Here is a 25,206-nt window from a genome sequence, read left to right as displayed (position 1 = left end):
GAGGAGGGAGAGAGAGATAGAGTCAGTGAGGGGCGAGAGAGAGATAGAGTCAGTGAGGGGCGAGAGAGAGATACAGAGTCAGCGAGGAGGGAGAGAGAGATACAGAGTCAACGAGGGGGAGAGAGAGATAGAGTCAGTGAGGGAGGAGAGAGAGATAAAGACTCAGTGAAGAGGGGAGAGAGATACAGAGTCAGTGAGGCGGGAGAGAGAGATATAGAGTCAACGAGGGGGAGAGAGAGGTATTGAGTTAGCAAGGGGGGAGAGTGATAGAGTCAGCAAGGGGGGAGAGAGAGAGATATAGAGTCAACAAGGGAGGAGAGAGAGATACAGAGTCAGCGAGGGGGGAGAGAGAGAGATACAGAGTCAGCGAGGAGGGAGAGAGAGGTATTGAGTTAGCGAGGGGGTAGAGTGATAGAGTCAGCAAGGGGGGAGAGAGAGATATAGAGTCAGCGAGGGGTGAGAGAGAGATACAGAGTCAGTGAGGGAGGAGAGAGAGATAAAGAGTCAGTGAAGAGGGGAGAGAGAGATACAGAGTCAGCGAGGGGAGAGAGAGAGATACAGAACCAGCGAGGGGCAGAGAGAAATACACAATCAGCATGGGGGGAGAGAGAGATACAGAGTCAGTGAATGGGGAGGGAGAGATACAGAGTCAGTGAGATTTAGTGTGAGAACTCCAGAGCTTAGGGCCGAGACAGCTGAAGACATGGCCAACAATGGTAAACCAATGGGAATCAGTGAAGACAAGGGTCCAGATTTGGAGGATCATGGAGAAGAGAGACAATTAGCAGATTGGAGATCCCAGAGATGAGAAAGTGGCGAGAACATGGAGGGATTTGAAAACAAGAATGCGAGATGTAAAAGTGAGATGTTGCCAGACAGGGAGCCAGTATGGATCAGGAAACATGGAGGTGGTGGGTGAACAGGGCTGGTGGCGAATGAGGAGTTGGGCAGCAGAGTCCTGTATGAGTTTTATGGAGGTTGGACAGTGGGAGGCAGCAGACTGGGAGACCCGCACAGGAGTGGGTTTCTGCTGCCGCTGTTTGAACACGGGTCAGGCAATTTAAAATTGCCGAGTCTGCTAGTGCCATTGTAGCAGGAAAGGAGGCCAGTTGGACAAATTGAGGCAAATTTGACCTGCCCAGTCTACCTGGAGGAATGGCGATCCACATCAGGGGGAAGGAGCTAGTGCAAGGAACGGTAAATGATAAAGTAGTGAAGCTAGGGAGAACTGACAGAGTGAAGATTTGGACCATGGGAGAGAACAGCCGCTTGGTAGTTTTATTTCAATTTCTTTCGTTCGCTCTTCTCTACTTGTTCTGTTGACTGAAGACCAGCCAAGGGCTCTGAAGGTTAATAAAATGCAGTGATATGATAAAAATAAAATACTGTGGATGCTGGAAATACTCAGCAGGTCTGGCAGCATCTGTGGAGAGAAAAACAGAGTTAAAGTTTCGAGCTGAATGTGACTCTTCCTCAGGGTGAAGAATTTCCAGCACTTGCTGTTTTTAATTTTTGTTTTAATAAAATGGAGCCGTCGTTTACCTGTTTGAGTAACTGGCAGGTAACCATCACCCCAAGCTGCCAGTTCAGAATAGTCATGGATTTAAAGAAAGAACATAAGAAATAGGAGCAGGAGTAGGCCATTGGGGCCCTCAAGCCTGCCCCTCCATTCAATAAGATCATGGCTGATCTGCCCCAGGCCTCAACTCTTCTTTCGTGCCAGCCCCTCATAGCCCTCAACTTCCGATGTTTCAAAAATCTATCTACCTCCTCTTTAAATACTTTCAGTGATCTAGCCTCCACAACTCTGGGGTAGAGAATTCCAGACATTCACTACCCTCTCTGAGAAGAAATTCCTTCGTATCTCAGTTTCAAATGAGTGTCCCCTTTCTGTAACTATGTCCCCTAGTTTGAGATTCCCCCACTAATGGAAAAATCTTCTTAACATCTATCCTGTCAAGCTCCCTCAGAATCTTGTGCATTTCAATAAGATCACCCCTCGTTCTTCTAAATACTAGTGAATAAAGGCCTAACCTGTTTAGCCGTTCTCGATAATTCAACCCCTTCATCCCAGGAATCAGCCTAGTGAATCTCTTTTGAACTGCCTCCAATGCCAGTGTATCCTTTTTTAAATACGGGGACCAAAACTGTACACAGTGCTCCAGGTGCGGCTTCACCAAAGAAGGAATGAACTTGCATTTATATAGCTCCTTTGACCTCAGCTTTATAGTCAATGAAGCACTCTTGAAGTGGTATCACTCTCAAAAGGAGCACTGCTCTTTATAATAAGTCTGGGTGGAATTATTATCTTGTCTTAACATTATTTGCGATTCTCAAAGGCGGTTCTGATGCAGTGTTGAAGTGGAAGCAGAGCCAAGAGTGATTGAGGGGAGGTGGCGGAGGGAGGAGAGTGGTGGGATGGTTATCTTGAAAATTTCCTGCATCTCATGTGAAAATTAAATAATTGTGTTAGCCACCAGCCTTGGCTACAATAGACATTTTTTGTTTTTCTCCCTCTTCCCATGTAGTGTCTTTGTTATCCCTGGCTTGCTAATCACAGCTCAATGATGCTACAATGGGGCAAGGAGAAGAGGCAGGTCCTAAGATCAGCTGATACAGGGATTGAACCTATGCTGCCATTGTTATTAAACACCACATGCTGACTGGCCTTGCACTTTTGTTTTGATATATATTTTTATTCTATAACCTTCACCATTTACTGTCCTGGCCAAGAATTTCTCCAGAGTTGCTCCCGCTGCACAATCATAACTTTGAGTGCGGAGGAAGAAACCTTCACCTGTAAACGAGGTGTCCACTGTACTTCCCAGTTATGCTTTCAGAGCCGGAGCAACTCCAAGGAAATTCCTTGTCCTCATCTTGCCTCCCTCCTACTTATTTATTTACAAAGTCTTCACCTAGCATGCCCATCCTGGGAATAAATGCTTTATTCCTTCCATCTCATGTTTCCTTAGACACCAGGCCACTCTTTATCTCCCTTGGGGTTCACTGGCACAGTGCAAATTAAAGCCTTTAGCACTGTTTGGAGGAATTCAATCTCTTTCAGCCATGACGAACGACTTGTTCAATTAGAAAAAAAAACGAGGCGAATGAAAATATTATTTTCCAAATTCGAAATAAGCCAAAGGCTCGCATCGGCAGTGCAAGCATTAATATTTTATCAATGTACTGTAATTTTTCCAGAAAACCTTCATTAGTGCGAAACAGATGAGAATCAGAATCCTGTGCTTTGTTCAAACAGCATCCATTTCTGAAACCATTGTACATACTTTTATTAAATTTGGTATTTTGTCTTAGTTAATATATTCCTTGAATTGTATTTTGGCAAGACAATGACAAAGGATTACTGGAACAGGAGGAGGCCATTCAGCCCCTCGAGCCTGTTCTACCATTTAGTTAAATCATGGCTGATTTGTACCTTTTCTCCATCTATCCATCTTGGTTCCGTAACTTCCAATACCCTTCCTCAACAAAAATCTGTCAATCTCAGTTTGAAATTTGCAATTGATCCTCAGTCTCTTGGTGAAGAGAGTTCCAGAGCTCCACTATTCTTTATGTGATGAAGCGCTTCCTGATATGGACAACTTGGCTCTAATCGTAAGGTTATACCTCCTTGTTCTGCTCTCCTCCTACCCCCTCTCTATCTACCCTATCAGCTCTTCTAGTCATCTTAAACACTTCAATTAGATCACCCCTTAATCTTCTATAAAATAATCCTTTCTTTACATTATTTGAATTGATTATTAAAATTTGTGTATTTAGTTGGCCTCTTACTTGTGTCTAATGGAAAAAGGAAGGAACCTGATAGTTTTCAGTAAAGTTCTTTCTTCTCTCTAGGGACAAGGCTGGCTCAACAATGGAAAGTTGATTTTCAACTTGTTGCTGGAGCACAAAACTGGCATTGTTGGTTGTTCACTTGTTTTCGAAACTCTGTGATATTCAGTTCCACTAATAGCAAGGGAGATCAGATGTTTTTTATAAAGGGCAGCCAATCGCTAGTTTTATAATCTCATAACAAGTTGAAAATCTCGGGGACCTGGATTTGACTCCAGTCTAGACTTATGGATAAAAGTCCCTTCTGTCTGCTGGCTGTAAGTCTGTCATGTAGTGGACAGACTCAATCCAGTTCTTAGGGAGCTCCAACACCCTTCGCAATTCGGCATTAAAGGGGCAGAGTTGCCTGACTACAGGCTCCTAATATTCAGCTGTGGCCCAGTTGGTAACACTCTCACCTCTGAGTGAGAAGGCTGTGGGTTCAAGTCCCACTCCAGAGTCTTGAGCACCTATAGGTTGCTACACCAATTAACACTGAAGGACCGCTGTGCTGTTAGAGATGTTGTCTTTTAAATGAGAGATTGAACCCATTCATCAGATGGGCGTGAAAGATCCCATGACGCCATTTAAAAGAAGACCTGAGGCGTTCTCCCCAGTGTGTCTTCACCAACATTTATGCCTCAGCCAACATCACTAAAACCGAAACAGATTATCTCTTCATTAGTGCATTGCTGTTGTGGGAGCTTGCTGTGCACAGGTTGGCAGCATGTTTCCTGCTTTAAAACAGTGTCTACACTTCAAAAGTATTTCTTTGGCTCTAAAGTGCTTTGGAACAGCCTGAAGTCATGAACGGTGCTATATAAATGCAAATCCTTCTTTGCTTACTGCCTCAGGCCACCCAGGAAGAATTACCACCTGATGTGCAATAGCTGAATTACACACTCCCAGGCAGCTGTCCTTCTCTCTCACCCTCATTATTATTGAAATATTGACCACAATTAAGGACTAACCCTTCTCCACAAGTGACAGTGTTTAATGCTGACATTGAAGGCCAAGCATAGTTATTGCACTGTCAAGCTTTCTTCAGTAAACCAAAGCCAGTAGTTGACTGAAGCTCAAAGTGTGTTCAATATTTGTATTGATTCTATCCTTGGATTAAACAAACATCTTCACCCTATTTGTGCTTAGTTTGATGAGATGAAACTCCCGTCTTAAGAATGTAACAGAGGACTTTGGGGCAGTTTTCCAAACCCGTTCCTAATGGGTGCAATTTCTGCCCATATTTCTGCACTAATTGGCACTAAATAGGCAGCCTGTCTATCACAGAATGGCTGATATGGGAAATTGCAGAGATCATGCTCATGTTTTTCCTGATATTGGGGTCAGAGTTGTTGTCAATTGGCTTTTGACCGCTCTCCAAATTTTCCCATCCTGCCTGCGATGACGCTCGCCACTGGCAGGACCGGAAAATCCATCTTTGGGTGTGACAGTGCCAAATTCCTACCACTGACATCCCTCCATGTTAAAGGCGCTATATATATGAAAGTTGTTGTTAACAAACACAAATTACATCAAACCAAAATTCACTTCAATTTTTCCATGATACCCAGGAGGAGGTGTTAAAACTGAGACACTGTCTGCCCTCTCAGGCGGACTTAAAAAATGTCATGTCACTACAGAATTTGAAAGAAGAGCAGGGAATTTCTCCCTGGTGTCCTGGCTTAATTTTTATCCCTCAATCAACATCGCTTGTAGAAAAACAGGTTATTTGGTCAGTATCTCATTGCTGTTTATGGGAGCTTGCTGAGGGTAAATTGGCTGCTGTGTTTCCCACATTACTGTACAACAGTTACTACCCTTCAAAAATACTTAATCTGCTGTGAAGTGTAAAGCGCTTCGGGATGCCTGAGGTCGCTTTATAAATGCAAGACTTGCTTTCGCAGCTGACGAGACATGCGGAGTTAAGGCCCATTCTGTCGACCTTATGCCCATGGACCCCGACTACTCCTGTGGAATGCAAACCATCTGCATTTATTCCGGGCCGCTTTTCATTCTTACCACCCTGAAGTTCAACCAGGTGGCAAGGTGGTCACATACCGCCTCCGCCCCCACCCACCCCAATCCCAATGCCCATTTGCAAACAGCTGTATGATGGTCCTGAAGCTAATATGATTTCCTACTTGTATTACAGCCAAAATAAACCATACATATATAACTGATGACAAGTGACACTTCTGCTCATGTGCATGCAATCCAGTTTAGCAGTTCTTTAACAAGGGCTCCTTTGAAGTAAGTATACCTGGCAATTAATTAGGCTTGTGAGAAAAGGCTTCCAACAACGTGACTGCACACTAAACCTCCATTTCAGAATTATTTTTTCTCAAGATGTCTAAAGGAATGTTGGCCGGGATTTTCCTGCCTGGTGTGGCGGGACGTGTTGCAGGAGATTTGGCAGCCCAGCCAAAAGCCCATTGATTTTCGGCGGGACTGGACCATCCCGGTGAGGGGCGGGGCCGGCAAATCCTGCCCATTGCCTTATCGGGGAACAGGCGGTCTGGGGAAGAGAATGGCCAGGAGGAAGAATATTTCTTGACATAGACAGCAATGTGAAGCCTCTGTACAAGAAGGATATAGAGCAACCAGGAAAGGAGCACAGGAATGATGGCAGAACTGAGAGGTTATAACAGGAAAGATTGAACAGGCTGGAGCTCTTTTCTCTAGAAGTGGGGTGGCCATGATAGCTTTTTAAGATTACTAAAGGATTTGATAGGCTAGCCATAGAGATGACGTTTTTCCATTTGTGGGGAGTCCAGAATGACGAACAATAAATATAGGATAGTCACTAATAAATTCAATGGGGAATTCAGGAGAAACTTCTTTACCCAGGGAGGGGTTAGGGTGTGGAACATGCTACCATGCAGAGTTGTTGAGGTGAATAGTGCGGATGTGTTTAAGGAAAGGTAGATAACAGGAGGGAGAAAAGAATAGAAGGATATGTTAACAAAAACAAAAATACCTGGAAAAACTCAGCAGGTCTGGCAGCATCTGTGGAAGGGAGCACAGTTAATGTTTCGCGTCCGCATGACTCTTCAACAGAACTAAGGAAAAATAGAAAAGGGGTGAAATATAAGCTGGTTTAAGTGGGGGGTGTTGGGACAAGAGAGCTGGATAGAGGGCCAGTGATGGAGGTCAGAGGTGGAGATAACCAAAAGATGTCACAGACAAAAGGACAAAGAGGTGTTGAAGGTGGTGATATGTTAATAGGTGAAGTGAGTTGGGAGTAGGCTCATGTGAAGCATAAACATTGGCATGGACTAGTTGGCCTGTTAACCTCTGTTCTAAGTTCTGTGCCTCAGAATATCACTGAACGGCACAGGTAACTCAACCAATCTTGATAATACGAAGCCACTCCACCTGCATTGAGGTTGGTTTTTGCATAGTGGATTTAGCAGTGAGTCTGACAGCATACCAGGTAATGCAGAGCAGTTAACTTTCAGCGTGATGTAATGCCATTGCAACATCACTTTAATGAAGCATTACAGATCTAACTTTTTAGGAGACGTATGTTCAGAATTTCTATCTGCATCTGACCTTTCTCTGTCTCTCTTCTCCCTCTCTTCCCTCCTTTTTAACTTGACTGAGGGGATATATACAATGTCAGTCTCCATGGATCTTTCCACTAACACCGATGAAGTTGGGGAAATAGGCTAATCCCTACCCACACTGTCTCTCTCACTTGTGTTTCTCTCTGTCTTACTGCACGTCTAGGAGTAAAAGGTTATGCTCAGTGCTCAACTCACAGGCACGTCATATTATGAATTTTCAGTCAATACTGTTAAAATTGGACATGAGCGAGCTGTTAAGATGACTGCTGCAAATCATGTGACTTTTGGGATTTGAACTATGGATAGTATCAAGTCTCCAACGAATACCTAATTAAACATGGACATGGAGGAGGGTACCCATTGTTTAAGGATGGACCAACAACTAAAGACTATGGAGTTTCCAGGTTGCCCATCTCCATGTTCCATACTGGACAAAAGGGAAGATTGAAACTCAATGGCCACTATCAACTTCCTATTGTATCAAGATGGCCTCGCCCATCCAAACTAGACCGGTTGGGCCTCAGAATTGTAAATCTAGTGGTCATGTGATCGAAGCACATTTCAGGCACTGCCCCCCAGGGGAACCTGAAGATCTGTTGGGACCATCAGTCATCAGTCAGTCTGAGAACCAGACTCTGAAACTATCTGCAAGCCATCAAGCAGCCAAAGTACTAAAGCTGTTCCAGTTTCAAAGTTTACCTGAGAACCAACCTCCTAAATATTCAACTGCAAGAAACCTTGCAACCTGCTGCGAACCCTTCACTTTTCAAAACCTTCACTTCAACTTCAAATCATTGAATCCATTCAAGAAACAACAGACCTGTCACATGAGAGACCGGAAGTCATAAATCAGAGACTGACAGAACTGTAATCTGTAAAAGTGCACTATCTTTATCTGTATCCAGTCTTTGTGTGTGTGTGTGTGTGTGTGTGTGTGTGTGTGTGTGTGTGTGTGTGTGTGTATATGTGTGTGTGTGAGAGAGAAACTGAAACCGAGTGTGTGGCATCACGTTAATTCAGGGTAAGTGTGTGAGAATAAATAACCTTCTTTATTTAAAACTCTCAAAAGCTTGCTGCTGAATTATTTAATTGGAATACACTTTCTAAAGATAAGAAAAGGCACACTGCTTTCCACACAAAACATACTGATTACGGGCAGTGTGAGAGCAAATACATTCTGTTGGTGACAAATAACTCACCCTGTCCTTATCAAAGATGTAATCGTTCCCGAACCTGGAATCTAATTTCTCATTACATGCGTTAGATCGTGGCCAAGAACTCCATTAAAATATGGTAGAGAGGAGATTGGTTGCCATTCTTATGAGACGTGTACCGGTTGTAATTTGTTTTGGCTCTCCTGCAGTGCTTCTCACTGTCATATGTCGATATGGAGGGGGGGAGACCATTCAGCTCATCTGAAAATCGTTCAGAAAAATGCCCGCCACCCCCATCACAACATCTAACGTTCTCCGAAATGATTTTTTTTTTGCCTCCGAGAACTTTGCTCGGAGTCCATTCCATGTGCTGAACTCACTTTCCTTTGAATAAGAACTTGCTGGAATCAATCCAAAACCTGCCTCTCACTCGTTTGAACTCTGCACTTCTGTGCGATTGTCTGCTATGGGCTAGATTTTCAATTGAGATTATGACCAGCTGCTTCTTATAGTAACCGATCAATATTCATTTCCACAGTTCAATTAAAATGAAAATCAAATGTCCTCTATAACAGGCGACTGATCTACAATGCCAGTTTCGTGCCCAACTGTGAATTAAAAGTCTAGCCCTATCTCTCTCTCCCTCTTTCCGTCATGTTTATTTCATTGATTTTTTTTTTCTCTCTAGTTATTTCACTGTTTCTCCTTTCTTTTTTTTGTTCAGGCTAGCTCTGTGACAGGCTGAAAGACTGCACTTGCCTTTTGTTCAGTCAGTTCCCCACTCTCCCCATCTCTGCCTGCCTATATCTTACTTTCTCTGTCCATTCCATCTGACTCTCGGTTACCAACAACCGCTTGCATTTTCATTGCGTCGTGAATCTAACAGAATATCCCAAGACGCTTCACAGAGGCAAAAGGACACAAAGTGGCAATGAGCTGAAGAAGAGGGTGTGACCAACGCCTTGGTCAACATGGGGGAGGGGAGGCCTGGGCATTGTTCTGAAAGGAAGAGCAGGAGAATTTTTTTCCCTTTATTCTTCCATGGGATGTGGGGGTCACTGGCCAGTATTTGTTGCCCATCCCTAATTGCCCTTGAACTGAGTGGCTTGATCAGCCATTTCAGAGGGCAGTTAAGAGTCAATTGTGGGGTCTGGAGTCACATGTAAGCCAGACCAGATAGAGATGGCAGATTTCCTTCTCTAAAGATCATTAGTGAACCAGATGGGTTTTTATGACAATCGATGATAGTCACATGGTCACCATCACTGAGATTAACTTTACATTTCTGATTTATTAACTGAATTCAAATTCCACCAGCTGCCATGGTGGGATTTGAACCCATGCCTCCAGAGCATTAGCCTGGGTCACTGGATTACTCGTCCAGTAACATTACCACTGCACCACTGTCTCCCCCTCGATGGATGGTATTTGGGGTTTAAAGTGCCAATAGGTGACCAAAGGCAGGGAAAGGGATTGAGTTGGTGTTGAGAGTTTGCAGTTTGCAATAGGGACCAAAGACTTCTGGCTTTCCAGTCTTTAGCTGGATGAAATTATGGCCCTTCCAATACTGTATTTTGGAAAAAGCAGACAGTCAGCACAGAGGCAGTGGAGGGGTAGCTTCAGGAGGTAGAGAGGTAGAGGTGGGTGTCAACAGCATAAATGCAGAGGCTGTATCAGGTTTATAAATTATGCGCCAAGTGGTAGAATATACATAACAACAACAACAACTTACATTTATGTAGCTCCTTATGGGAAGGTGAAATTGAGGTAGAAGATCAGCGTGATCTTGTTGAATGGCCGAGGAGCCTCAAAAGGCCAATACTCCAACTCCTATTTCTTAAAGATATGCAAAGATGATACCAGCGCTGATCGGTTATAACTTTAAGGAAAAGCTGAGCGCTGGGGGCTCTTTTCAACAGAATGGAGAAGGCTGTGTGCTGACCTCATTGAGATTTTAAAGATTATGAAAGGTTTTGTCAGTCAAGGGGTTTCCACTTGCGAGAAAGGCCAGGGATTGAGTCGGTGTTGAGAGTTTGCAGTTTGTGATAGGGTTTAGAAGTAGAAAATAGGCACTAATGACTCCAAGAGGGAATTCGGATGAAACTTCTTTACTCAGAGAGTGGTGAGAATGTGGAACTCGCTACCACAGGGAGCAATTGGGGTAAAGAACATGGATACGTTTAAGGGGAAGCATAGGGTTGCATCTTCCGGTTGGTGAGCAGGGGGACGGCGCCCGCTCGCCGATGCGTAAAATAACGCGGGGTGTTGTTGGGTGTGCGTCCTGATGTCACCGGGCGTCATTTAGATTTTCAGTCTGGGGGGCGCCCAGCTGATTTGGCTGTGCGCCTGCCGAACTGACGAAGGCCTATTAAGGCCATTAAAAAAAAATTAAAGTGATTAATGGACGGCCGGGAGCCCTGGCGGGCTTCAGAAAACACATGAAACCTCATCCACGAGGATTTAGAGAAATCTCTAAATAAAAGAAATTGACATGTCCCACCTCATGTGTCAGTGGCACAGGAGGGGACATGTCAGTAATTCTTCTTCTCATCTTTATTTAATTGGCCCGCCCAGGTCAAATGGAGGCGTGCCCCCGATTGGGGGGACCGATTGGGAACCCGCCCACTCGAGCCCACTCCCGCAAAAACCCCCCCTGACGGAGGGGGGAAGATCCTGCCCATAAAGATGGTAAACATATGAGGGAGAAAGGAATAGAAGGATATGCTGATGGGGTTAGATGAAGTTGGGTTGGAGGATGCCCGTGAGGAGCATAAATACCGAAAGGGAGCTGTTGGGCCTGTAAAATTGATGCAATTGCTTCCAGCCTAACTTGTCCTAATCTTGAAGACCTTTATCAGGTCACCCCCTCAATTTCCAATGAGAAAGTCCTTAACTTTCATTCCCTGCCCTTGCCAAACGGTATTCCAAAAATCCCAGCGGTTTCAACAAAACCGTGCAACCTCACAAAGGGCAGGAAAGGAAAATGCCGGCTCTATGGAAGGCTTCAAAATCGTGAAAGATTTTTTGTGCAAACGGCCCCTCTTGCATTGTACGTGCTGTAGTGGCTCAGGAACCACGTGCTTGTGTAATCTTTCATCACGTCAATTAATGCTGGTAATTCTCCTGTTACATGTGTATCTGTCTGAGAGAAAGCGATCAATTTCCTTAACAATGAGTCAGCAATAGACGGATGGTGCTGTTTCACACATTGTGCCCGTGGACTGACAGACACGGTGTAGCAAGTTACCATGGCAACTGGCACTGACAAATGGGCGGCTGGCCTGGTATGTCTGTCAATTCCACTTGAAGACAGTGAACTGTAATCTTATGAAGCCTTAACAGCCCTTAAATATAACAAGGTTAGAGTTAAAGAATTATATTGTTTTTTGCTCTAATGTTTTCCTTGTAAATACACTGAAGTGGAATATTTGCTGGCTTTAGTGCTTCCCTTGTGATGGTACAATTCCTGTGGACCTACAGTTCCACAGGCCCCCAGTAGCTCTCTGGTATGTTGCCCATGTACTCACTTCTCAAGTTTGGGTCGAGACAGCATGTGTCTATCAGGGGTTCCACAGCTGAGTCTGCTCTTTCTCTCATTCTCATTCATCCCAACTTTCGAATGCTCAGGTGCAGGCACCCAAACCGCGGGTTCCCTGCTCCCCACCTGCAATCCTGGCCCAGTGGCACTGAGGCCAACTGTGATGATGTGTCCTGTCAGAGGTGTGGTACTTCAGAGTAGATTGGGAACCTAACCTGGACCTACTGGTCTTTGTGTCTTGGTGGCACCTAGTTTGCTGCCTTTAACCACAAGTCCATCACAAGAACTACTTGCAAAGGCAAAGATCAATAAAAGTTGCATTTATGTAACGCTTATCACATTTAAATATCTGAGTGAAAGAGACAAAGCAAGACTTGCATTTGTATATCGCCTTTCACAACTGCAGAACTTCCCAAAATGCTTTACAGCCATTAAGGTACTTTTTGAAATGCAGCCCTGACTTGGAAATATATCACCGTTCCTTCGCTGTCGCTGGGTCAAAATCCTATCCCCTTCCTAACAGCACTGTGGGTGTACCTACATCATATGGATTGCAGCGGTTCAAGAAGGCAGCTCACCACCACCTTCTCAAGGGCAATTAGGGATGGGCGGTAAATGTTGGCCTAGCCAGCAATGCCCACATCCCGAGAAAGAATAAATTGTTATAATGTAGGGAACACGGCAGCCAATACACACACGGCAAGCTCCCACAAAGAGCAACGTGATAATGACAGGATAATCTGTTTCAGTGATGCTGGTTGATGAATAGCTGTTAGTCAGGATACTGGGAGAACTCCCTGCCCTTCTTCGAAATAGTGCAATGGGATTATTTATGCCTTTCATGTATGTTCCAAGGTGCTTTGCAGGATCAATAATCAGAGAAAATTCGATGCTGAGCCACATGAGGAGGTATTTGGAGTGATCAGAAGCTTGGTCAAAGAAATAGGCTTTAAGGAGTGTCTTAAAGTCGGAGAGAGGGAGAGATAGAGTGGCGGGAGGGTTTAGGAAGGGAATTCTAGAACTTTCCCGTTTGTTGGGAAATTAACAGGATCGCCCTGGTATCCCTCTCTAGGCAATGGTTTTCCATCAGGCTGGTCAGTTTAAAATTGGCCCTCTTTTCAAGTCATGAAAGGCATTTCCCTTTCCTCTTTTGCTCAGCTATTTGAATGTGATCAAGAGTTACAAAATCACAGCCATTATTGATCCTCTCCTTTTCTATAGGAAGTGTCCTTTTAATATTGGCTAGCTAACCTTCTCCCAACTTCCAAACTGGCAATGTGGCTTCCTTCCCAGCAGATTAGCTGAACCCAGCATTGCCCGGGCAGTGCTGCCAGTTTCGAATTAATAAAGCAATAAAGCCATGTGTTACAGTCATGTCAAACTGAAAATGTGGAACGGGACAGAGATTAAAAGCACGGTGACGTCTGGAAGCCCATCTGTGGGGTCTATGGGGATTTCGCTGTGACGGACACACTCTGGTGTGCTGAACGGGAGAAGGTTAAATCTGAGAGTGAAACAAATGCGACCTGTTTGGGGGGAAAAAAACCAATATTTCTGCACAACATTCATTAAATATTCAAGGTGTGAAACTCACAGCTGTCGCCACAGAAACAAGCATGTGTGATTTAAAAAAAAAATTATCTGAGGGGCTCCTAAACCAGACTGGCGCTCTAGGGCAGTGCAATGTGAATGCTGCGTTGTCAGGGATGGGTGTTAAACCCCTCTGCCCCTGTAAGTGGATGTTTAAGATCCCATGGCATTTTACAAAGAAGAGTAGGGGGCAGCCACTCTGGTTCAGTTGGTAGTGCTTTGGCCTCTGAAACATAGGGTTATGGTTTCAAATCCCACTCTAAGGCTTGAGCACAAATGGCAAGGGTGATCCTCCAGTGTAGCACTGAGGATTGGGTAAGCAGCCATTGCTGACTTTCCAGGACTGTCCTGTGATTTGGCCTTTTGTCCTGCATCCCAGGCCATGCCTTCCTGGGACACGTTTTGTCCTAGAATTCATCTGCATGTGTTGTCCAGTCTTTCAGCTTGCGTGCGTGCCAACCAGCCTTTGTGCCTGCGCATGGGTTGGCCGGTCGATTTTTCTTGCACAGATGTCGGCCCTGAGTGTTTCGTGGTTTGTGCTCAGGTGTAATCGGTGCGTATCCACGGTGGGAGAGGTTCGGCAGCACCTTGCACAACCCACTCTCCCACTCCAAACCCCTCTCTGATAGGCTCAGCAGCACTCCCAGCATCCCTTCATCCATTCCCCGAGAGATGGCCACCCTGAGTGTGGGAGCACTGCCTTGTCTATTGGTTGAGAGGTTAAACCGAGGGCCTATCTCCCTGCTCGGGTGGATGTAAAAGATTCCATGGCACTAGGTTGAAGAAGAGCAGGGGAGTTATCCCTGGTATCCTGGCCAGTATTTATCCCTCAGTATCACAAAAGAAAACAGATAATCACACTGCTGTTTGTTGGAGTTTACTAAGCACATATTGGCTTCTGTGTTTCCTATATGGCAGCAGTGACTACATTTCAAAAAGTACTTAATTGGCTGTAAAATGTTTTGAGACGTCCGGTGGTTGTGAAAAGCGCTATATATATGCAAGCCTTTCTATTTTTCTTCTGGTGTATTGAGAAATCTTCCTCCATCGACCAATACCTCCAAAAACCAAATGACTGATCTCTCATCTCACCTCGTTACTTTGTGAGATCTCACTGTGTACAACATGGCTGCTTTGTCTGCTGGCAGAACAATGTTACCATTCAACCATTAGTCAGCCTTTTTCTTCTCTAGTTCGCAATGTAACGTTTCAAATAAACACAAAACATTTGATGGTGGAGTATATGGAACAGACTTTGTTAATGTTCAGCGTAGGTATTCTGCCCAAAATCAGACACTGAGACTCACATTTAGTTTCTTGTTTAATTTTTCGAACCCTCCATTTTAAAACCATGCTCCTTTATACACCGTATTTTGCCTATATCAAAGATACGTGTCAACGATAAGATCGCATGATCTATTTGTTCCTGAATCCTTTGAAAACTGTTTACATAAATAGTTGTAATTGTTTACTTCAAAGCTCTCAAACGAGTCTTCAGTTCTCAAATCCTTTGAAGGGGAGGTATTATTAATCGTTGTCTTTCTATACGATAGCTAATGGATCCCTCAACTGTTGCTTCCTATCCTAGCCCCTAAAGTTATACTTTAATCACCCAGGGCTGATGCCACAACTGTCACTCACTTCCTTGCACAAGCATTTCTTGTTTAAAACACTCAAGTAGAAGATAAACCAGGCTTTCTTCTCATGACACTTTGAGGCTACCATCCTGTTTATCTTGGAAATCCTTTTGCTTCAAGATATCAGAGGTGCAACTATTAACCCTTAGCTCCCCAAAATGTCCAATATACAGTTCTTCAGGATGTCAAATAAGCAATGGCCACTAAGTTATTTTGGCGCTATGTGAATGCAAACCTTCCCTTGAAACATTTGACCTGTGCCTTGAAAGCGTATTTAACGTCCCGAACCCAGCTTGTTATTTTTTTTTCCCCTCTGCACTCGAATAGAATGGGCTTTTGGGCCAGATGACTCAAGTGGAATCTAAAGCTTTATTTTGAATGAATCGGGTTACATTGATAGATTGGAGAAGCTGGGGCTGTTCCCCTTGGAGAAGAAAGGGTTGAGAGGAGATTTGACTGGGTTTTGGAACTCATGAGGCATCTGGACAAAGTAGATAGGGAGAAACTGTTCCCTTTGGTAGAGGGATTGAGAACCAGAGGAGACTGATTTAAGGTAATTTGCAAAAGAACCAAAGGCAGCATTAAAAACATTTTTTTTACACATCAAGTAGCTAGGATCTGAAATGTCGCCTGAGAGCATGATAGAAACAGACTTAATTGTGGCTTTCAAAAGGGAGTTGGATGAGCACCTGAAAAATGTGCAAGGTTATGGGGGTAAGAGCAGGGGAGTGGGACTAGCTGCATTGCTCTTGCAGAGAGCCATGAAGACTTGATGGACCAAATGGCCTCCTTCTGTGCTGTAACCATTCTTTGATTGTGCTCTTCACATTAATTGTCAACACATAGGGTAGAGAGCCATGGCTCATGGGGTTGCACTCTTATTGAGTCAGAAAGTTGTGGTTCCAGTCCCACTTCAGAAACTTGAGCACAAAATCCAGGCTGGCACATTGTTGGAGAAGCTGTTTTTCAGACAGGGCCCCACCTGTCCACTCAGATGGATGTAAAAAATGCCATGGCACTCTTTCGAAGAGGAGCAAGTGTTCTCACTAATATTTATCCCTCGCAAATAGATGACCTGGTCATTGCCACATTACTGTTTTTTTGGGAGATTGCTGTGCGCAAATTGGGTGCTGCATTTTCTATATTGCAACAGCGATTACACTTCAAAAGTGGCTGTAAAGCATTTTGAGATGTTCTGAGGTTGTGAAAGGCACTACATAAATAAATGCAAGTCTTCCATTTTTCCTTTTGAGTGACATCCAATCTTGCATTTTAAAAACCTGTTGATTATAGGAGGAAGAAATATTGAAGGAGATTATGAAGCTTGAGTGACAGTGGGAGATGTGCAGGAAGCCTTGATTTGGACACTGTGAAGGTGCATGTTACATGGTGGACAAGCAATGGGCTGAAATGAAGCTTTGTTTCCCTTCAGTGTGAATTTTTCAACAGTGCTTCTCCAAAGTTACTCAGCAATTCTGAGCATTAATTTGAGAACTGGCTGCATGCAGTTAGTAACCATTTTCTTTGTCCTGTCTTTGTTGTGAACGCACATACATTTTTCTTTGCGATAAACTCAGCAGGGCTCTTAAATGTTTTGATCATTTCAGGCTGCAGCCTAATGTCACACTGACATTTTAAATCTACCTCACCTTAGTGACACTGAATTTTTTGCTTAGCAGGAAAACATAAAGAGTGATACAGCGCAGGAGGAGGCCATTTGGCCCATCTTGCCTGTGCTGGCTCTTTGGAAGTGCTATATGAAATTTTTTTTATTCGCTCAGGGGATGTGAGCTTTGCTAGCAAGACCAGCATTCTTTGCCTATCCCTAATTGCCCCTGAGAAGGTGGTGGTGAGCTGCCTTCTTGAACCGCTGCAGTCCATGTGGTGTAGACACACCCGCAGTGCTGTTAGGGAGGGAGTTCCAGGATTTTGACCCAGCGCCAGTGAAGGAACGGCGATATATTTCCAAGTCAGGATGGTGAGTGGCTTGGAAGGGAACTTGCTGGTGGAAATTTTCCCATGCATCTGCTGCTCTTGTCCTTCTGGATGGTAGAGGTCATGGGTTTAGAAGGTGCTGTTGAAGAAGCAGTGTATCTTGTAGATGGTGCACACTGCTGCCACTGTGTGCTGGTGGTGGAGGGAGTGAATGTTTCAGGTAGCGGATGGGGTGCCAATCAAGAGGGCTACTTTGTCCTCGACGGTGTCGAGCTTCTTGAGTGTTATTGGAGCTACACTCATCCAGGGAAATGGAGTGTGTTCCATCACTCTCCTGACTTGTGCCTTGGAGATGGTGGACAGGTTTTGGGGAATCAAGAAGTGAGTTACTCAGGAGTTGCTCAAGACCTGCTCTTGTAGCCACGGTATATATTAATCCCGCACCTCTGCTCTTTTCCCCATGGCCCTGCAATTTTTTCCCATTTGTGTATTTATCCAATTGCCAAGGTATTTGTTAGCATGTTGTGGAATGCTTAAATGATTCCACTGGGGAGCTTGCAAATGTTTTCGTAGGACTCCCCAGTGTAAATGCTGGCCAAGACAACGATGCCCACATCCCGTGAACGAAGAAAAAAAAATGCATATCATCCCATTTGAATCAACTGGTCCCAAATCTCATTCCATTTGATTCACGTGATATTAGGCCCTGGCCTTTTGAGTTCCATTCCATTACCTTCTGCAGTTCTGAAATAATATCTGGCAATTGTTTTAATGTATGTGTAAGCCGTGCTTTATATCATAATTGCTCTTCAACTCCCACCGCCCAAATATTATTAATCATAGAAACTCAACATAGAGCTAATTGATGATGCTAGTTTATGAGATCACTTGAGCTTCAGCACCGCCTTCAGTGTCTCTTTCCTCCTAAAACCTTGAAGCTCTTTTTAAACTTGAGGTTGACATTGCCTGATTATATATTACTTCCCGATCCATTTTCTTGTCTTTTACTCTTTTCAACCTTGGCGCGCTCTGTACTGTGGGCGTTAGTTGAAAATTCTCAGTTAAAAGCCTCTTGGGTGGGATCCCAGTCTGCAGTCCTTATTAATGGCGTGTGTGACCTGCTTTGGAATGAAAAATTTAAATTTAAGTGAGGCACCCTAACTGAAGCTCCTGGGGTTGAATGACATTGGAATGAAAATGAGGCAGCCTTTACTGTAGAGGAGCCTTAGCTCATCGTGACTAGGGCTTGTGATGATAGAAGACGACTGGAGGAGAATGAAAAGCAATAGTCGCATTTAGTGCGTTATGTTATTCTTGTAGACATTAGATTGCAGTCAAGGGTTTGTTGTTGTCAGTGTTGTGTTTTTGTCTTGATTTAAATATCTTTCTTTACATTTTATAGAATTTCAGTATAAATGCATAGCGTCATAGAGGTGTTTACGTCACTGAAGGAGGCCATTCAACCCATTGAACCCATGCCAGCTCTGTGCAGAGCAATCCAGCCAGCCCCACTCTTCCCCGCCCCCGATCCCCATGGCCTTGCAGCTTTCCTTCAAGTGCCCATCCAATTTCCTTTTGAAATCATTCATTGTTGTCCCTTCCTCGCAGGCAGTGAGTTCCAGGTCATAAACATTCACTGCTTAAAAATGTTCTTCCTCACATTCCCCCTGTCCAAAACCTTAAATCTGCATCCTCTAGTCCTTGTGCTAACAGCTAATGGCATAGTTTTTCCTTGTCTACCCTATCAAAACCCGTCATAATCTTGTACACCTCTATCAAATCTCCCCTTAATCTCCTTTGCTCCAAGGAGAATAGCCGCAGCTTTTCCAATTTACCCTTGTAACTAATATTCCCCTGTCCGTAGATAAAGAGAATGGCCTTGAATGCTTGGCAGTCCACAAGGTAGAAAAGCCAAAGGGTATGGATGTGATGTATCCTGGGATGCTGAAGGGAAAGAAGTTGGAGATTTTCAAAGCCATGAGGGGCCTTGACAGAGTAGATAGGGAAAATATGTTCCCATTGGCTGAACGTTCGAGAACCAGAGGACACAGATTTTAAGGTGATTGGCAAAATAAGCAATGGCAACATGAGGAAAAGCATTTTCACACAACGAGTGGTTAGGACCTGGAATGTGCTCCCCGAGAGGGTGGAGGCAGATTCAGCCGAGACTTTCAAAAGGGAGTTGGATAATTATCTGAAGAGTAAAAATTTGTAGGGCTACGGGGAAAAGGTGGCACTAGGCGAGTTGCTCTTGCAGAGAGCTGGCAAAGGCACAATGGGCTGAATGGCTTCCTTTTGTGCTGTAACCATTCTATGGTTCTATTCTATGATTTGTATTCTAGAGGTGGGGTTGGGGGTGGGCAGCTGGGGTGGGGGTGGGTTAACTCTAAAGTCAACTGTACTTGTCTTGGGCTGGTAATGTTTGACGTTTGAATGGCCCAAAAATGAGAAGTGTTCCATTCACCATTGATGTGTTGTACTTTGATGAGCACAAAATTAACACAAAACCACGTCTTCATGTGCACAACCCCAGTCCTAGATGCAGATCTGCAGTCTCTGGACTGTACTAAACAATATATCTCTTTGTTTCAGAAGACAGAAAATTATTTGTGGGCATGTTAAACAAACAACAGACAGAGGATGACGTGTACAGACTCTTTGAATCTTTTGGTGTCATAGAAGAATGCACAGTTCTACGAGGGCCTGATGGTAACAGTAAAGGTGAGTCAGTTGCCTTAAACAGCATGAACATGGGATCATTGTCACGAGTGTTAGATATTGGCAGTTTAAAATGACACCTGAACTGAGAGGCTACAGCTATAAGGAAAGACTGAACAGGCTATGGCTTCTGTGGCCTTGAAAAGATTTGATAGGGTAGACACAGAAAAGATTTTAATTCATCGGCAGGGTGAGGGAGGTGGAATGGAAAGTGAGTGGTCCGCTCGCTCCTGCAACCACCTTTTCAGATTGTCCAATCAAGCGTCGGATGGCTAATTAATGGCCGCCTAGAGGGAAGGCAGCCAATTAACAGTGTGGTGGGGGCGGGGGGGGGGGGGCACTGCGCCAAATGACATGCGGCAGTGGGGGTGGGGGGGGTGGTGGGTGGGTGGCAGTGGGGTTTGGGTGGGTGGGGGGGGCGGTGTGGTTATGCCACAAACAGGGAGTCAGTCACAGCTAGAAATTTAAAAGCCCCTTGCTCTCTGAATCTGACTTTATTGCTTATTGCAGGCTCAAAAAAGTTTATCAATGATGTCAAAACACATGCAGATACTGCCACCTTCCCCAGCAGAATCTGCTGCTACATGCGAGCATGGTCCCAGTGGCAGGCCTTTCCTTCTGCCCTCGTGCCCCTTCAGCACACTGGCTGTATAGCACACCCAAACTTTTTCAGGACCGATGCCCGAATGATGCACTGGGTAACAAAAGAATTCCATACAATTCAGTAGCTTGTTACTTGGTGATTGATAAAAGGCGGGCGGGCTCCTGATTTATACGTCCGCTCGCCTTGTGTAATATCTGAGACTGGCGTAATGACATTGTACTGCTGACCCAACAACATCACGCCATATTTTATGTCTGCACCCTCCCGATTTGCAGCTGTCATATCCAGCCCAAAGTTTGCAGTTGTGGGAGAGACAAAAACTAGGGCCATAAATGTAAGACAGTCACTACTAAATCCAATACGGAGTTCAGAAGAAAGCTCTTCTCTTCAGAGAGTGGTGAGAAGTGTTTTTTTTCCCCTTTATCCTGGGCATCATTGGCAAGGCCAACATTTGTTGCCCATCCCATTTGCCCTCGCTAGGCCATTTCATAGGAGAGTTAAGAGTCAACCACACTGCTGTGGGCCTGGAGTCACATGTAGGCCAGACCAGGTAAGGACAGCAGATATCCTTCTCTAAAGGACATTAGTGAACCAGATGGGTTTTTAGATAATTGATGTTAGTTTCATGGTCACCATTACTGAGACTAGCTTTATATTCCAGATTTATTAACTGAATTCACATTCCACCAGCAGCTGTGGTGGGATTTGAACCCCATGTCCCCAGAGCATTACCCTGGGCCTCTGGATTACTAGTCCACTGACATTACCACCATGCCACCACCTGCCCAAACTTGCTACCATTTGAGGCGAATAGCAAGATGCATTTAAGGGGAAGCTTGATAAACTCATGAGGGAGAGAGGAATAGAAGGAAATGTTGATAAGAGTGAAGCGAAATTGGGATGGGAGGAAGCTTGTATGGAGCATAAACACCAGCGTAGACCATTTGGGCTGAATGACCTGTCTCTCTGTCATGCATTCTATGTAATTCTACCTTTGTTGCCATCCGCAATGTATTTTTTCTTGCAGGTTGTGCATTTGTGAAGTTCTCCACACATGCTGAAGCCCAGGCAGCCATTAACGCACTACACGGCAGTCAAACAATGGCGGTGAGTTTTGTCGTGCCAGCTGCCCCTTAAGGAGACAGCATGGCATAGGAGATTGTGGTTGCGTGAGGTGTGGGTGATACATGTGCATCGTATGGGCTGATAGCAGATCAGACCATATTGGGAGCGAGCTGAACGTCTATTGTTCGCAATAAAGCACTTCAACCAAGTTAACGACAGTGTGATGACACTTTCCACGGTTGACAGACAAGATTTCAAATTATCTTTTCAATTTGTTTTTGGTATTCTTATGTTGATGAGATGTTTGAAAGTAAATGAGGAACTAAACTTTCATGCACCCCAGAGTCGGGACACCGGTTGGCAGTTGTGAAGGACAACTTTAGGGGCAGGTGCCAGGTAATGTTTCTTTACCAGAAGATTAATCAAGAGCTGGAACAGTTTTCCAGGAGGGGCTGTAGAGGCCGGGATACTGGACCTGGTGGTGCTCGAGGCTGGCACCTAGGGTTTGGAATGGAAGGAGTTCCGTTCACCACTACAAATGTCCCTCGACTCAATACAAAATAAGGATAATCTAGGAGTGCAAAATCCACACTGAATGCAAAACAGATAATCTCAAGGCAATAATGAACTCATTTAGCTGGGTCTAAGCACAGAAGTACCTATAGCCCTGTTGTGCTAAAACCAATTATAAAAGTACCCTTTTGTTGTTCATTGTTATCCACATACTGCACGTTTCAATAGATTCCTATTTCCGTAGAGGGATGAGCATTAATCTGCAAAGCTGAGAATAATATTTTGAAATGAGAATGTTCAGTTTAATAGCTCAAGTGTTGAGAAGCAATTGGCTACTAAAGATACCAGGACACACACTGGCAGGCAGCACATTAACTAATTAAGTAGCTGCTCAGTATCTAGCCTGGTTCGTTGCCTTTAGTGCTCCCCTGACCTCAGTCAATCTGAGTTGCATCTTGGCGGGAAGGCAGCCAGTTCTTTTTCAAATCAGGTCACCCTCTCCACCTTCCGAGCCGCCCCTTAAAGCTGGGACTGAAGCCAAAATGGTCACAATTTTGGAACTGATGATAAACACACAGCCCAGACTCATTAGACAACTGGGCAATGTACGGTGAAACCGTCTCATTGTAAAGTGCGTCAATCCTTAAACATTCGTTCCCTCTGCACAGTGGGCAGCAGTGTGTACCATATGCAAGATGCACTGCACCAATTTGTCAAGCTTCCTTCAACAGCACCTTCAAAACCCATGACCTCCGAGACCGAGAAGGACAAGGGCGGCAGATACATGGGAACATGACCACCTGCAAGTTCCCCTCCAAGCCAGACACCACCCTGACTTGGAACTATATCGCCATTTCTTCACTGTTGCTGGGTCAAAATCCTGGGACTCACCTCCCTCCAAGAAGAAAAAGCACAGTAAAAACTGGGAAATAAGAGTACTGGTCTGAACTGTTTATTCCTTCTGGACTAACAGCAACATCGGTGTACCTACATCACATAGACTGCAGCGGTTCAAGAAGGCAGCTCACCACACCTTCTCCAGGGCAATTAGGGATGGGCAACAAATACTGGCATTGCCAGTGATGCTTGCATCCCACAAATAAATCAAAATATAACTAAAAGCCGATTTGTTTAAGTGCTTTTTGCCCAGTTGGAATCAGATTATACTGACCAAGGAGGTGCCAGGTTCTATCCCTGGCCTCTGCTGAGTTAACGTTTCTCAAATGATGTGAGGAGAGGCTGGAGGGAGGGGAGGTGGCTGGTGTTGGGGAGGTTATATTTGGCCTCAGCCTCTTGTGGCTGCTCATTACCCAGTGACTCCTTCTGGAAAGAATGCCTGTGCAGACCTTATGTGGAAGCAGAATGGATCTTGGACAAAGCAGCCTGCTTGATTGGCAACCCACACACCACCATTCACTCTCTCCTCCAGTGATGCACAGTGGCAGCAGTGTGTACCATCTACAAGATGCACTGTGCCAACTTGTCATGCCCCCTTCGACGGCATCCAAACCCACGACCTCTACCACCTAGAAGTGGGAGGGCAGCAGATGCATGGGAACACCACCACCTGCAAGTCCTCCTCCAAGCCACACACCATCCTGACTTGGGAATATATTGCCGTTCCTTCACTGCCACTGGGTCAAAATCCTGGAACTCTCTTCCTAACTGCAATATGGGTGTACCTACATGACATGGACTGCAGTAGTTTAAGAAGGCAGCTCACCACCACCTTCTCAAGGGCAGATAGGAAATGGCAATAGATGGCAGCTGATGGAATTTAAATTCAATTATTAAATCTGGAATTATAAAGCTAGTCTCAGTAATGACAATGACAATGAACAACTATCATTGGTTGTTGTAAAAACCCATTTGATTCACTAATGCCCTTTAGGGAAGGAAATCTGCCATCCTTACCTGGTCTGGCCTACATGTGACTCCAGACCCACAGCAATGTGGTTAGCCCTCTGAAATGGTCTAGCAAGCCATTCAGTTCTAGGGCAGTTAGGGATGGGCAACAAATGCTGGTCTTGCCAACGACGCCCACATCCCATGAAAGAATAAAGAAAATATTGGAGGAAACCCTTTTATCTCGTTCCAATGGGAAATTCTTTAAAATCCCCCTATGATCCGGATTAGACTTGCCTGCACTGAAGACAATGGATTTTGCTCCTAAGATTTGATTGTCTTTTTCTCTTTGTCTTCCTTGGGACGTCCCTCATGAAGAATAGTTAAATTACTATTTGACACAAAATTATAAAGTAACTCATTTTGTTAAGCATGTGGCAAACATTTAATTGCTTTGTACAGTCACACAACTTGGTGCTCTATGTTATACTCCACAGCCATGGGCTGGGCTGAATCATTCTGCGGGGTTTGTGGGGGTGATGACAGACAAATTGCCACCCCCACCCCCCCCCAGCCCCGGAGCCGACATGCTCCACACCGATCCGCCCCGCAGCCATAAAGTGCTGCGAGGCAACTAAACGTGGGGCAAGTGGGGACTTCCGCCCCTCACTACAGAGGAAGCCCCACCCTCTGGAACTGCTGGCCAATCTGATTGGCCAGCAGCTCCACCAGTCCCGGCAGTGCCAAGAGCATGTCAGTGGCAGTTGCCAGGACTGAAGGGGAATAAGGAAGAAGCCCCATGGATCCCTGGGGCTGGTAAGTCCAGGGTCTTGGGCAGGGAGGGTTTGGGTAGAGCGGTGAGCATGGCAGGGTGGGTGGGAGGGGTTGGCTTTAAGGCTGCGGGCTTGTAGGAAGGAAGGGAGGATTCGCTCTTGGGGAGGAGGGCACACCCTGCAATTGGCAAAGGGCAGCCCCCGAAGAGTGAACCCCACTCCCCTTCCTCCCTGCCCTTTGAAGAGCTTTCTAAAAATATCAGGCTGCCCGCTGCTGCCCAGCTGCCCTCGCCAAATGTTTTATGGCATGGGCAGCGTATTATTAGGCTCAGTTGGCTTGAAAACAAGCCTAATTGACCCTTTATTATTTGAATATGGTGGTTAAGCTGCTGATTTTGGCGCCTACCCATTCCCTGTATGTTGGGGGTGAGCTTGGA

At 45.0% G+C, this 25,206-nt stretch overlaps 1 protein-coding gene across 1 annotated transcript in view; it reads left to right on the top strand.

The window, feature by feature from the left end:
- Positions 1-25,206, top strand: part of LOC144688967 (CUGBP Elav-like family member 4) — a 433,573-nt gene that overhangs the window by 349,072 nt on the left and 59,295 nt on the right. Inside the window, exons 4-5 of the mRNA XM_078556039.1 lie at positions 19,844-19,972; positions 21,601-21,680. Coding sequence (XP_078412165.1) covers positions 19,844-19,972; positions 21,601-21,680 — 209 coding nt within the window. The remainder of the gene's footprint in view (positions 1-19,843; positions 19,973-21,600; positions 21,681-25,206) is intronic.

The sequence above is a fragment of the Cetorhinus maximus genome, chromosome 13, assembly GCF_964194155.1.
Source record: "Cetorhinus maximus chromosome 13, sCetMax3.hap1.1, whole genome shotgun sequence".
Lineage (NCBI taxonomy): Eukaryota > Metazoa > Chordata > Chondrichthyes > Lamniformes > Cetorhinidae > Cetorhinus > Cetorhinus maximus.
The sequence above is the reverse complement of the archived record's forward strand: the minus strand, read 5'-3'. Positions and strand labels throughout refer to the sequence as shown.